Genomic DNA, 12180 nt, shown 5'->3' on the forward strand with positions numbered 1-12180 from the left:
TTTAAAGTTGAAGTTCACTTGTGGCCACAAGCGTTGGAGAAGTCTCCCACAGGCACAACTATTCTTTTAATGCATTTTTGCTTCTCTCTGTTCTACCACACAGTGCTCCAGTTATTTACAGACACCACTGCTGGTCAGTCCTGCAATGCAAAATGGTCTAAATGAGCCTGAGCAGTCACCAACAAGGCTACACAAGAGTTTATGGTGAGAAATGAAGCACATATCACATGGGGAGCAGTCAAAAACAACCAGCACATTAATTATTTCAACATGAAGTTTGGTGAAAAAAGAACAGCCAAATGAAATAATCTGATCATTAAAAAGCATAGAGTTCAATAGAAAGAAAGTCAATATGAAAAAAATAAAGTAAGAAATCTGGAACAAAATCTGAAAATCCTTTTTTATTTTTTTTAACTAAAAGTGAGAAAGGAGATCGACTGCAATGCCAGCATGTTCCAGGCAATGCTCTTTAATGAAACTCAAATTAAAGCACCTACCCTTTTAGGAGCATGAATAGGATATGTGGATGGGCACTAATGTATTCCACAGTAGGGCTGCGTGTGCCAATTTGTCTTCTCAAGATGTTGTTGAATATCTGGGAAACATCCTTTTTGCCCTGTTAAAGAAGCAAAATATATCTTTGCTTAGAAAAACATGAGCAAACAGCTATTTACTGTAACATCAATTTAAAGTACAAATTAAACTGAACACAGAACAGGTCAGCCTTTTCTCTTTTTTTCTCCACATTCTCTCTGCCTCATATTTGCTGTTTCTCCAACACCACAAGAAGTCTTCCTCCTCTGAAGGCTCCTGACTTCCCCACTCCCACCTGCATCTTTTTTTTTCCTAAATGAAGATGTGCATTCCTCTCACACTGTCAGCCAAGTTCCTGGCTATTTCAAACAGCAACACTAAAGCACCATAAAATGAAGCCTCTACCCTGAGCCAAGCATGCTGTTGCCATGTGTGCTGTTACTCCCATAGCCTCCAAAAGTGAGTAATAGAGCTGGTACCAAACCACTGCCACACTGCCTACACTTAAAAAGCTGCAGCTTTTCATCAATCAAATGCAAACAACTACAAGTGTGACTACATTTCTGAAATTCAGGAATGTCCCCATTATTTACCATGAAAAATGAAATCACTTCTACTGATGAAATGGCTGCACCACATCTGCTTTAATCAAAACTAAAGTCCTTCTCTTTGTCCTAATGCTGTGCTGTGCTGTGCTACACAATCACATTTTGTCTTCAAATGCTTCCCTGTGCAAACAGCTTTCCAGAATGTCTTTCCAAATCATGTTCTATTCAGCCACAGGGTTCACCAATACATCTTGCATTAGAATCCTCTTCCTCCCCCTCTGCTTTCCCCCCAGCACAGACAAATTGATGTGTGAAGTTAAGGGAGGTGGGAGATGGCTGCACCAAGGACCAGTAACCAAGGCACTGAGTCAACAGCAGGTCACTATGCATAGGGCAAGCTAAAGCAAAAGGTCACTTGTAATCTGTACATGCTCATTGATCTGTCTTGGGAGGACAAACATTCCTTGGCAGAGAACTTATTGAATGTTTGAAGCCAAGGAGCAGATATTTCACACGGAGGAAAATTCCCTGGTTTCACCTCTACAAATAAATCAGTGCTAAGGAACACAAAATATTCTGCTTTCCTACTTGTTCCAGCCCAGCTGGCTTGGAGACTTGGAGACTCTGGGAATTAAACAGGAGAATCAAATCAGAGCAGGCCAGTCCATCTGCCTTTGTCTGCAACATTTTTTTTTGACCCTTGGACATAATTTCAAATGGGCTAATTCTGTATAAAGTCATCCCATTCTCCCCTATCTTTACAACATCCATATCCTATGCCTGGAATCCTGTGATCCCCACGGGCTTCAGCAGTTACTCCAAGATAAAAACAATTCAGACAGAGAAGAGCTGTTGAAAGGATGAGGTAAAGATGGCCAGAAATTAAGTGATCCTCTATGCCAAATTTTATATTAGTTACTTAATACTGTGTGCATTGCAGCATAATATCCACAAGCAGAGAGGAGATAGATATAGATACACAGATATATGTATCCAATTACAGCTAATTTTCTAGAGATCAGTGATAGTGAAAGGCAGAGTTGGTCTCCAGGAGGGAATGGAGGCAGATAGGAGGGAACCACAATAGATTTCTCTCACCACCTGACATACTTTAAAATTGTAGGGGTAGTTTTGAAACACTCCTTACTTGGATCTGCAATTGAATTTTGCCTTATAATGGAATACATATGGCCACTGAAGCACAAGATAAGGCAACATGAAGAGAAAGTGACTAGACAAGGACAAAAACAATGCCAAGGATGGATTATATAAATAAAAGACTGTATAATACCTGAACTATAATTTAGCCCCTTTTTCAAGGCAAAGTAGGGGAAAGATCATAAACTCATTAGTCCTGGGCTTGTAGTTATTTACTGCCTATTTAAGGGGCTTTACAGTTTGTGAATCTTTAGGCTTACACACAGTAACAGCTATATTTTTAGTTGACTTCTTCTGTTTGCACATTTGCCTCAGTTCTTCAAAGTTCAAAACTAAATTTCAAATTTCTAAAAATCCAGCATGATCTTGATTCTGGGCTCCTGCCCAAACCTGACTTGAATGCTTCATAACAATATCATCACTGAAATTATATCTTCTTTGTTGAGTGGCAGAAGCAATAAACCTGTATTTTATATGGATGTATGATGGATGTGTACAAGTCTCCCCTACACAGTCTTTGAAAAGACATCAAAAAACACTTCAAAGAGAAGTTCAGCTGTTAAAAATTGGGATCAAAGTGGGCAGCAGGGTTGGTGAGGAGGACACAGGGAGTCAGGACAAAGTAAAGTGACATTACTGCCTTCAGAAATCAGATTTTCAGTAGGCTATTATTTGCTTTTTGCCATTACATATGGATCAAAACATTAACTTGTGTGTTATAGACTGATGATATTGCTCATTCAATGAAGAAACTAAAATACCAACTGTGGCCACCAATACAACAAAATGGAAATAGAAAAGTTGATAAACTGGAAAAGTCAGTGGGAAGACATGAAGACAAAGCAGCACATGCTCTTACTCTCCTCCTGTTCAGTGACATTTGGTTTCTAGAGTTTTGTTCAAAGAACATGTATAAAAGCTTGGCTAAGTGACTGGAAAACTTTCACAAATAATAAAAAATATATTTTGCAATAGAAATTATGAGAATTGTTTGTAATAACAGCAATTCAGCAACAGATTAGATATTTCATCCAATACTTGCTTTTAAAGACAGTATGTTCAATATGTTCATATAGAATTTTTTTTTCTGGTAGAAGCAATACAGACTGTCATGTAACTAAAAAAGTGCAGAAGTCCCTTCTGTTAGTCCCTTCTGTGCTAACAGTTTCCTCTCCTCCCCTCTTCTCCATTTTTCTTAAAGGGTTTTTAAGGGCTTGGGTTGTTGGGGTTTGAGTAGTTTTTGTAATTAGACATTTAACAGTAACCAGAGGAGGCACAGAGAAGACAAAACATTTTAAAAAAACCTCCTGAATTTAAGGCTCAGGCAAGAGTGAGAGAATTCCACTAAAAACATTTTCAAAAAACATTTTCCTCTCTTTTATTAATTTACAAAATGTAAAGAAAACAACTTCTACACGACTCCCACAAAAGATGTCTCTGAGAGCATCAGATCTCTTTGAGAAACTGATTTTTCTCTTCAGCAGCTGCCTGTACATTGGATATTGCTCCTGTTCCAGACCTGGGTGGTGGAGGTTTGGCTTCTGGGAGCTGAGGATTTCCTGCTGATGGTGTGGGACATTAGTGAGGAATCACCCAGGAGCAACAGAAATCATGGAACTCATAACAGGAGTCCCTGGAGGCCACTACCCCAGCTGACTGCAAACCACAAGAATGACAATGACCTGACAGTGACAGAGTTTATTCCCATCCTACCAGTCAACAGTAAATTAACAGAGTTGATATTTATCCTGAATTACTGCAATCTTTGCTACTATAATTCTTCTCCTCCTTAATTATAAACAAGTTTACTTGTCACAGCAGTTGTTTACTACGTTTTGGCTTTAACAACTGGTGAGTTGTTCCACAAAGCTGGTGAGTAGTTCTACAGAATATGTAATTTTATATATAAATATATAAAATTAAATAATGTATATATGCACACATTCATATTAGTCTTCCTACTGTGAAAAATGTTCTATTCCTTTCTTCTTTTAGTCCAAACAATTAAGTGGGGAACACCCAAATTACCTTGTGACCTGCTGTCTGTTTTTAACATGTTTTTCAATTCCTTTCCTCTCAACTAAACCATTTGAATTCTTTCAGTCTTTTTCACATGAAATTCTCCATGCTTCCCATTATTTTTGTTCCATGTCCCTGAACCCTTTTTAGATCAGACACTGTCCAGAGACAGTAGGTAGCTCTAGCTGCACTATCCCAAAGATTATCCCTGCAGTTTACAAGGTTGGTCCTAGACAGTATTCCCAGCACCATGTCCTGTCTTGTTTGGATACATGTGACAATATTTCCTTATTGTTTTTGTTTAATTTTTTAAAAAAAATTGATTTACTGTCAGTGTATGAGCATGTCTTTCAGGACAACAACGAATTCAGAGCAGCAACTTTCTTCAGCCTGTGGAGAACAGTTTTGGGTGCAATGAAATTATCTAGACTTCAGAAAAATATGATTCCAGTTGCTGACAACACCAAGACCAAGGAGATGAAAAACTGGATGCTGACCTACCTCAAAATCTATCAGCTGCAAGTTGGCAATAAGTGTCACTAGAAGGCCACTGTTGTAGAGCTCTTGTGCCAGCTGGGCCACGATTTCTGTGGGTGGCTCTTTGTCTGTGGTCCCACACAGAATTTCCTTCATTGCTTGCAGAGATTTTGACACTTCCTCTGATGCCTTTTTGCCAGCAGATAATGGGTTTTGTTTTCAAAAAATAAAACAGGAAAAGAAAGGGTGTTCTTTTAAGAGACATGCATTTCAAAACAAAAGTTTCTAAATGTACTTACAATTACCATTATCTATTGCAAAATTATACCATAATTTTAGGTAATCATGGAGGCTGGAGCATCCATACTGTACCCTGCAGGCCTTACACAAAATAAATTCAATTTAAACATGACATACCATCAGACCATGAGCATAAAGCAGGACCAAGAGAGCAATTACCAACCAGTGCCAGTGAGATCCTTTAACAGGTTTGGAGGCAGACACAGCCCTGCAGGGGCAGCAGTAACTTCACTGCTGTTGCTCCCCCTGTCCTCCCCAGTGGGTTCCATGGCACACATGGGGCAAGAGCTGCCAGATGAAGGTACCAAAGCAGGTGGCTGCTCCCACCAGAGGGTGGCTGCTGGGCTGCCTCCCCATCCACTGTTCCTGAGGGGCTGTCCCAGCTCCCTGATGGAACCCAAAGAAATCCTCACAGCCCTGTGGCATTGCTTAACCCAGCAGGCAGCTGAATATCACACAGCCACTTGCTCACTCCCCCTCAGCAGGATGTGAGAAGGAACTGGGGGGAGGAAGAAAACTTTTAGGTTGAGATAAAAATAGCTTAATAGGATAGAAAAAGAAGGGGGAAAATAGTAGCAATACCAACAACAATAACAACAATAAGCAGCAAGCAATGCACAATGCAATTGGTCACCAACCAATCTCCAGCCAGTTCCTGAGCAGCAGCCCTGGATCAGCTTTCCCCCAGCATTATGTGCTGAGCTATTCCATGTGATATGGAATATCCCTATGGCCCCCTTGGGCCAGCTGTGTCTCTCCCCAGCTTCTTGTACCCACAGGCCACTCACTGGTGGGGTGAAGAGCAGAAAAGGCTTTCACTTTGCAGCACTACTCAGCCAACTAAAACACCAGAGTGTTATCAACTCTACTCTTGTCCTAAGTTCCAAACACAGCATTCTACCAGCTACTAGGGAAAACAGCAACTTTATCCTGGCCAAAGCTTGACAGCTTCACATTGCCAACATCTATTTCTCCTCATCAGGTGTGGCTTGAGCCAGTATCTCCCACAAGGGATTTGCTAACTGAGCACACAGGCACTTCAGTCTCAGGTTGAGAAATTTAAATTAAACAATTTGCTTTAGTAAAGCTCCACAGCTGCCACCAAGTGAAGTAAAATAGATCTTTCACATCTTTTGCTCCCACCTAGAATATACTAATCCTGTGCAGATTTTGGATACCTAATGTAGAAGATGAATCAGGAATTACCTTACAAAGTATCTTGACCAGCAGAATTGCAACAGGGAAAGGAAAGAGACAGATAACAGCTTAGCATCATGCAGTCAGCAGGTTTAAATCAGATGTGAGTGATAATACTCCACTTCCCAAGGAAAATGACCACTGGCTGCAGCATGGCAGCTCTGCCTTGTGCTCTCCTCACAGCTTTGCTCCACTTCAAACAAATAAAGACTGTGGAGGAGAGGAGTCATTTTTTCATGTGGGTCTGTGTGCTGTAAATCCTACCTGCTCCAGCCATGGGGCTACAGAGGCAATTGCTCCTTCTGGGTCGGGTTATATTTAATACACACTTGATCTGCAGCAAGGTCAATTAGATTCTTTGGCAGGGAGTGGGAAGGAAGTAAGGAACAGGTTTGAAAGCAAAGCTGAGAATGATAGCAAAGTGCCAGGCAAGATGCTGAAGACAGGACAGCATCTTTGAAAAACCTTAACTTGAAGTTTGCCTTTTGTTAGCATAGCACATGAAAAAAAGTCAAGATAAACACAGAAAAATCAAGAGTGATTTGTAAAAACTAACTGGAAATTAATGGATGTTCAAAGCCACGTCAATAATTTCTATATATCTCTCACATATATTGAAAGGAAAAACATCAAGCTTTCAAATACCATCCCATCAATCTGCTTTATGCAGATAACCCCACAGTGCTCTGAAGAGGCATCTCTCACCTGCTGCTGATCTCCCAACATTTTCAATCACAGATTCTATTCATATTAGTGAATAAAAATAATAGAAAAAAAACTAGAAGTCCACAAAAAATAGAAAAACAAACAGACAAACAAACAACAACAAAACTAAAAAAACAACAACAACCAAAAAAACTAGTCACAGGAAAAAGCCACTTTTACATTGCAGCTACCTGGAAGATTTAAGCATTGATTTTGCACAGCATAAGGAACTGTTGTCCTCCAATCTCTTTGTACCTACTCACAGTTTTCTGCTGGTTAAGATAGATCAGCACGAGCAGCATGTAAATGGGCATGACTGTGATAACTTCTAGCAGCAGAAGTCTTGATGTTCCTTACCATCAGCCAGCAAAAGAACCTGTGTGTATCTCAATTGTTAGTGGTGTGTCACTTGAGATATCCCACAGACTACAAAAGGGATTAACAACAGGGACTCTATCCTAGAAACTGAAGCTCTAAATCATCATAAGAGATAGGGAAATATTTTCATTTCAAAGGAAAAGCCTATACATTTTTGGCTTTCCATTCTTTCTGCTGTGCTGGGTGTGAATATCTCTGGCATTTTGTAGTTAAAAAAAAAAACATTAATCACTTTGCTTTCAAGTATGAGCAGTCCTTTCTGATAAGGGTCTGCAGGACTCATCTTTAGGTTTAATTCTCAAAAAGGAGGCCAAAAAGTGTTGTGTGAGAAAATGAAACACAGAACACCAGTGCTGGTGGGCAGAAATGGCCACCATAGCTGCATTTCTCTAATCACCTGCTATCCCATCCAGTCACCACCTCAGCTTTTCCACATGCAATTTACATTTCATATGCCACTTGCCCTCTATTCATGGCCTCTCCATGGTCTGTGTTATTCACAGTCAAATCTAAGGGCTGCTCCTCAGTGGATATCCCTCACAGTATATCAGGAGGAAAACCATAATCCCAAAAGCAGATTCTTAAATTAACAGTCTCCATTTTGACATTTCCAGTTAATCTCACAGCAATTTTAAAATAATACCTTAAGTACATATGCACTGTTTCTGGGATGGAAACTTTCTTAAGACTCAAAGAAAAAAGACATTCCAAGATCCAAAGACCCACCATCTGTCCAAAACAAACAACAAAGCACATTTATCCACTCAAATACATGGAAAGTATAAGATTACAGACACATATCTGCATGAGAAGTCAGACTGGGCCTCAAAAAACAATTAAAAGCCTCAGCAAGATATCCTCCCCCCAACGATGTCACAACAGAATTTCAGTGACAGAAAAAAAATAAAATTAAAAAAAATCCAAAAACCCGAAAGTCTATTATGACTAACATGCTACTTTTTATTTTCCATGGGTGGCAAGAGCAACAGTAGCAAAGTGCTGCAACCATCAATCCAGCATAAGTTACAATGCAAAAGAAACAGTTTCATGAAATATCAAAGCATTTCAGCCATTTGCCTCACTCTTGCAATTAGGCACATTATTTCCAGCAGTTTTTCCTTTTATCCTCTATCCTCCATCATGACTGAATTTATACTATTATATTTAGAGAGACTGTTGTGGATAGAGGGGGGAAAAAGAAAGGAGAAAACTAAACACATGATTCTGAACAGAACATCTTATACATACACATAGGAATGTCAAAAGTGGGATATGCTCAATTTTGGACAGTCAGAAGCTGCAGGTAGGGGCAAAAAAGCAAGGATGAAATGCAAGCTGATTCCCAGCACACACTCGAGTTTAGTGTTTGCACTGCTGTTCCTGTGCAATATCAGGATCTCAACCCCCTAAGCCTCCTTCTGGTCCTTCCAAGAAGTCTCTTTCCAACAAGAACTGATCCTGCATCCACAGAGTATAGTTTGTAATGACCACCAACCCACAATAAGGTTTTGGTCCATTTTGAAAGGCAGGATTTGTGTAAATGTTGAAATCTAACAATCCTTGGATTACTCTGCCAACCCTACTGGACCAGATATCTACAACAGCCTTGGAAAAGGAAAACAGGCAGTATAGATAAGCCTGCATAACTTCCCTGTGTTAAATTATAAACGTGTTCAACATCGCCTCCTCATAAAGCTGATTTTTTTGTCAGCATTTATGCGTCTTTCAAAACCTACCAACAGCTTCAACCAAAGCTGGGAATTTTATGAGTTGAAGGTTGTTGTCTCAGTTTATTTTCCTCACAGATCAAGGTTTTGTCATTGTTGACTTAACAGGAACATAACACAAAGAAAGGAGCTTACAGAGAAATTATTCCCTGAAATTCTAGATGTAAAAATCTTCCCTGAAAGACTGATTGATCTTCAGGTGTGGGATAGGCTGTGGAGAAAGGAGCCATGAAAATATGGCTAATAGGAGCATACAGCTTCTGTTTGTGTACCTAGCACACTTCCAGGTGGAAAACCTCTCTGTAAACTGTTTCTCTCTTGCACAGCAGGAGACAGTGACACACAAAGATGCCTGCCAATGCAATGTTAAATACTCCAATGTGTGATTCAGTGATCTGCCAGTACTCCATGCTATATATTGCAACTAAAACCATAAATCTCCTTGATTCAGTCTTATCTGGTTTAAAAATATTCTCACCGTGTGATTCAAACCAATTTTCCTCCTAAAAAACAGTGCCAGTGCAGCTTTCTCTACATGCAACTGTAAGGATTTCCAAGAAAAGCCATTAGCAGAATGTGAATCCAACAACCACGTAACTTCAGAATCACCCCAACTGACTTATCCTTGATGCAATTTCATGCTAAATGGATCTACAGAGCCAAATTGTGAATATTTTGGAGCAGGAGCCTGACATCTGTCATTTAGCAAAACATTATGGACTAGTACTCAAGGAAGCTGGCAAAGACAATTTGGCCAAGCAAGCACAACAGGGAAACGCCTTTTAAAAGGATGTGTGACAAAAGGAGAAGACAGGTTTGCCCCACCTGGACATAAATTCCTTTCTCACTGTTAATCCTGCACTTAAGACAGAACTAAAGGTTCTAAAGGTTCTCAAAAAATAAAAACAACCAGAAGAGACAGGTTTAAACTCTCAGCACCATAACCTGATAGTATCTGGAGTTTCTCCCACCTCTAGAGCAATAACAGGTCTTAGCAGAACAGGGAAGCTGAAACATGAAACGCTCCACAAAACCCCAGGACACACAGAGCTAGGGGGAAGGGGTGCCAAACCCTTCTTATCTCATTCCCTTGGTTTCAGTGTGCAGCAATGAAATGGAAAGCAATTTTGCAACTGGCTCTGGCAGCTGCAGAATCACATCCATGGGTATTTGTGTTCCCGGCAGTCACGCAACTGCTCTTCCATGCAAATGCACACAGAGCCCTCTGCGTGCACCTCATCTCACACACCAGTCCCCAGAGCTTTCCCCATGCAGCAGCCAGCAAGGTGAACAGCAGACAGGAATGGCTCCCTTGTTGCTATGTAAAAAAGCTGGATTTATTGATAGCAATATTTGTTCCAGATATCTTGAAGTCTTTTAATTGCAGCCTTAATAAAATGCTGCTCTCCTGACCCTTCTGAACAGCACCAAATTTGTTACAGCAAGTGGAGATGAAAGAGGGGACAGATTACAGTGACCTACCTGAACAAGCAGTCTTGTTAGAGAGATTTAAGTGAAAGGGGCAGAAGCACGACACTTCAGGTTATTTTACATCTCGCTTCACTGTGCTTCTGAGCACTGGCTAAAGGCACTGCAGCCTGTGGTTCTGCCTGACAGGAAAGCACTCAACACAGTGCTCAACACAGTGGTCTAAACCTGCTCTAAAGCACTGGGGTTCATTTTCCACAATAAACCCTTGTCTTGGATCAGCTATACCAGAAACTGCAAATCTTTCAGTCCATCTAGACCACATGCAAAGATTAGACCAAGTTTCAATCAACCTCAGATCCGTTTGCTGCACTAAATTAAAAGCCTGTGACACTTGGAAGGTTTTTGCTGCAGGGCAGGTTCAGAAAATGTTACCAAACCTGTAGGCACCACAGATGGCACTGAGTCAGGCTGCCGCACCCGAAGGTGTTTGGTGAGCAGCAAGAGGGTGATGTGTTCAAGGACGTCTTTAAGTGACAAACTGGATGCCACCCACACTGCTTTGTGCTGAAGGGGCTCAGCAGCTGAACACAAGGCTTTGAGAAATCAGGATGTCACACCTCTTTTTTTATGAGGTTGGTCAGGCACCTTTTCTATCAATGTTCCTTTACAATATCCATCAACAAAAGACAAAGCAACGCATCAGTAATAAATGAAGCAGTGACCAGATGTGACAAAATGTGACCAGAGTGTCACATTCTTCCTCAGGTTCAACAGATATGACCTCTTGGTCATGGCTTCTCTTCTCTTCATCCCTATTTAATGCATCCTCCAAATGCTGTAGGAGTTAATGCCAGGAAGAAGGAAGAGAATCTAAGCTTTGAAGGCTTCCTTTCCTATATATTTAAATACTTTGCTGCTTTTCTAGGTAGTTCCAGAGTGAGCATTTCTCATTAAGTTCAAGGACTGATTGGTTCTACATGGCTGAGATTAAATTGTAATGACATTTATATACAATGCTGTAATAAAACTTAATTCGTTGTTCTTCACCACATCAAAGCCCAAACAGGATGTCAGCAACTGTATATGCTCCAAGAACCCCTTATTTTATTTCAGGTATTGGAGAAGAGGAGGATTCTTGATAAAGAAGGTTTTAGTCCACTTTTTCAGCTCTGTCTTACCCTTCTCAGTCTCCTAATTATTGCATTAAACTTGCCAGTGCTGCCATCCCTTATTTAAAACAGATATTTTTTTAAAATTTTGTAAAAATTAGGTATGAGAAAGAGCACTTCAGAGGAAAAGGACCCAGATGTGCTGGCACTTTTCTATCTGTGGTCTATCAACCCTCAAAATGTAGCTGAGAAAATGGCAAAGCTTTAAGCACACATATACCCATGCAAGCAAACAAACAAGAAAACTCATACGTAAAAGTAAGAACCAAATATCAAAACTTAGCCTGTTTTTCAGGAGTGTTTAAAAAGCATGAAAAAGCACTATGGCAACATTGCACACATTAACAGTTTAAAAAAAATTAGACACAAGGAGAAATTGGGTCAAATTCAATCCTTATCTAAGAAGACAGATGCTAGTGCAGTCAATAGAGTTTAAGCTTGAATGGGTACTACTCCATGAGTAACAGAAAGCATCATGAAGAAAGAGTGCAAACTTCTGTATATTATGTGTGCACATGGAAATGCCTCAGAAAATAA

At 40.2% G+C, this 12180-nt stretch overlaps 1 protein-coding gene across 5 annotated transcripts in view; it reads right to left on the reverse strand.

The window, feature by feature from the left end:
- Positions 1-12180, reverse strand: part of CAB39L (calcium binding protein 39 like) — a 60175-nt gene that overhangs the window by 18810 nt on the left and 29185 nt on the right. For all 5 annotated transcript variants that reach the window (XM_079304800.1, XM_079304802.1, XM_079304801.1 and 2 more), the window contains 2 exons: positions 4761-4925; positions 498-616 (listed from right to left, as the gene is read on the reverse strand). In XM_079304800.1, the coding sequence (XP_079160926.1) occupies positions 498-616; positions 4761-4925 (284 nt within the window). The remainder of the gene's footprint in view (positions 1-497; positions 617-4760; positions 4926-12180) is intronic.

Source organism: Erithacus rubecula (assembly GCF_903797595.1).
Source record: "Erithacus rubecula genome assembly, chromosome: 1".
Classification (NCBI taxonomy): Eukaryota; Metazoa; Chordata; class Aves; order Passeriformes; family Muscicapidae; genus Erithacus; species Erithacus rubecula.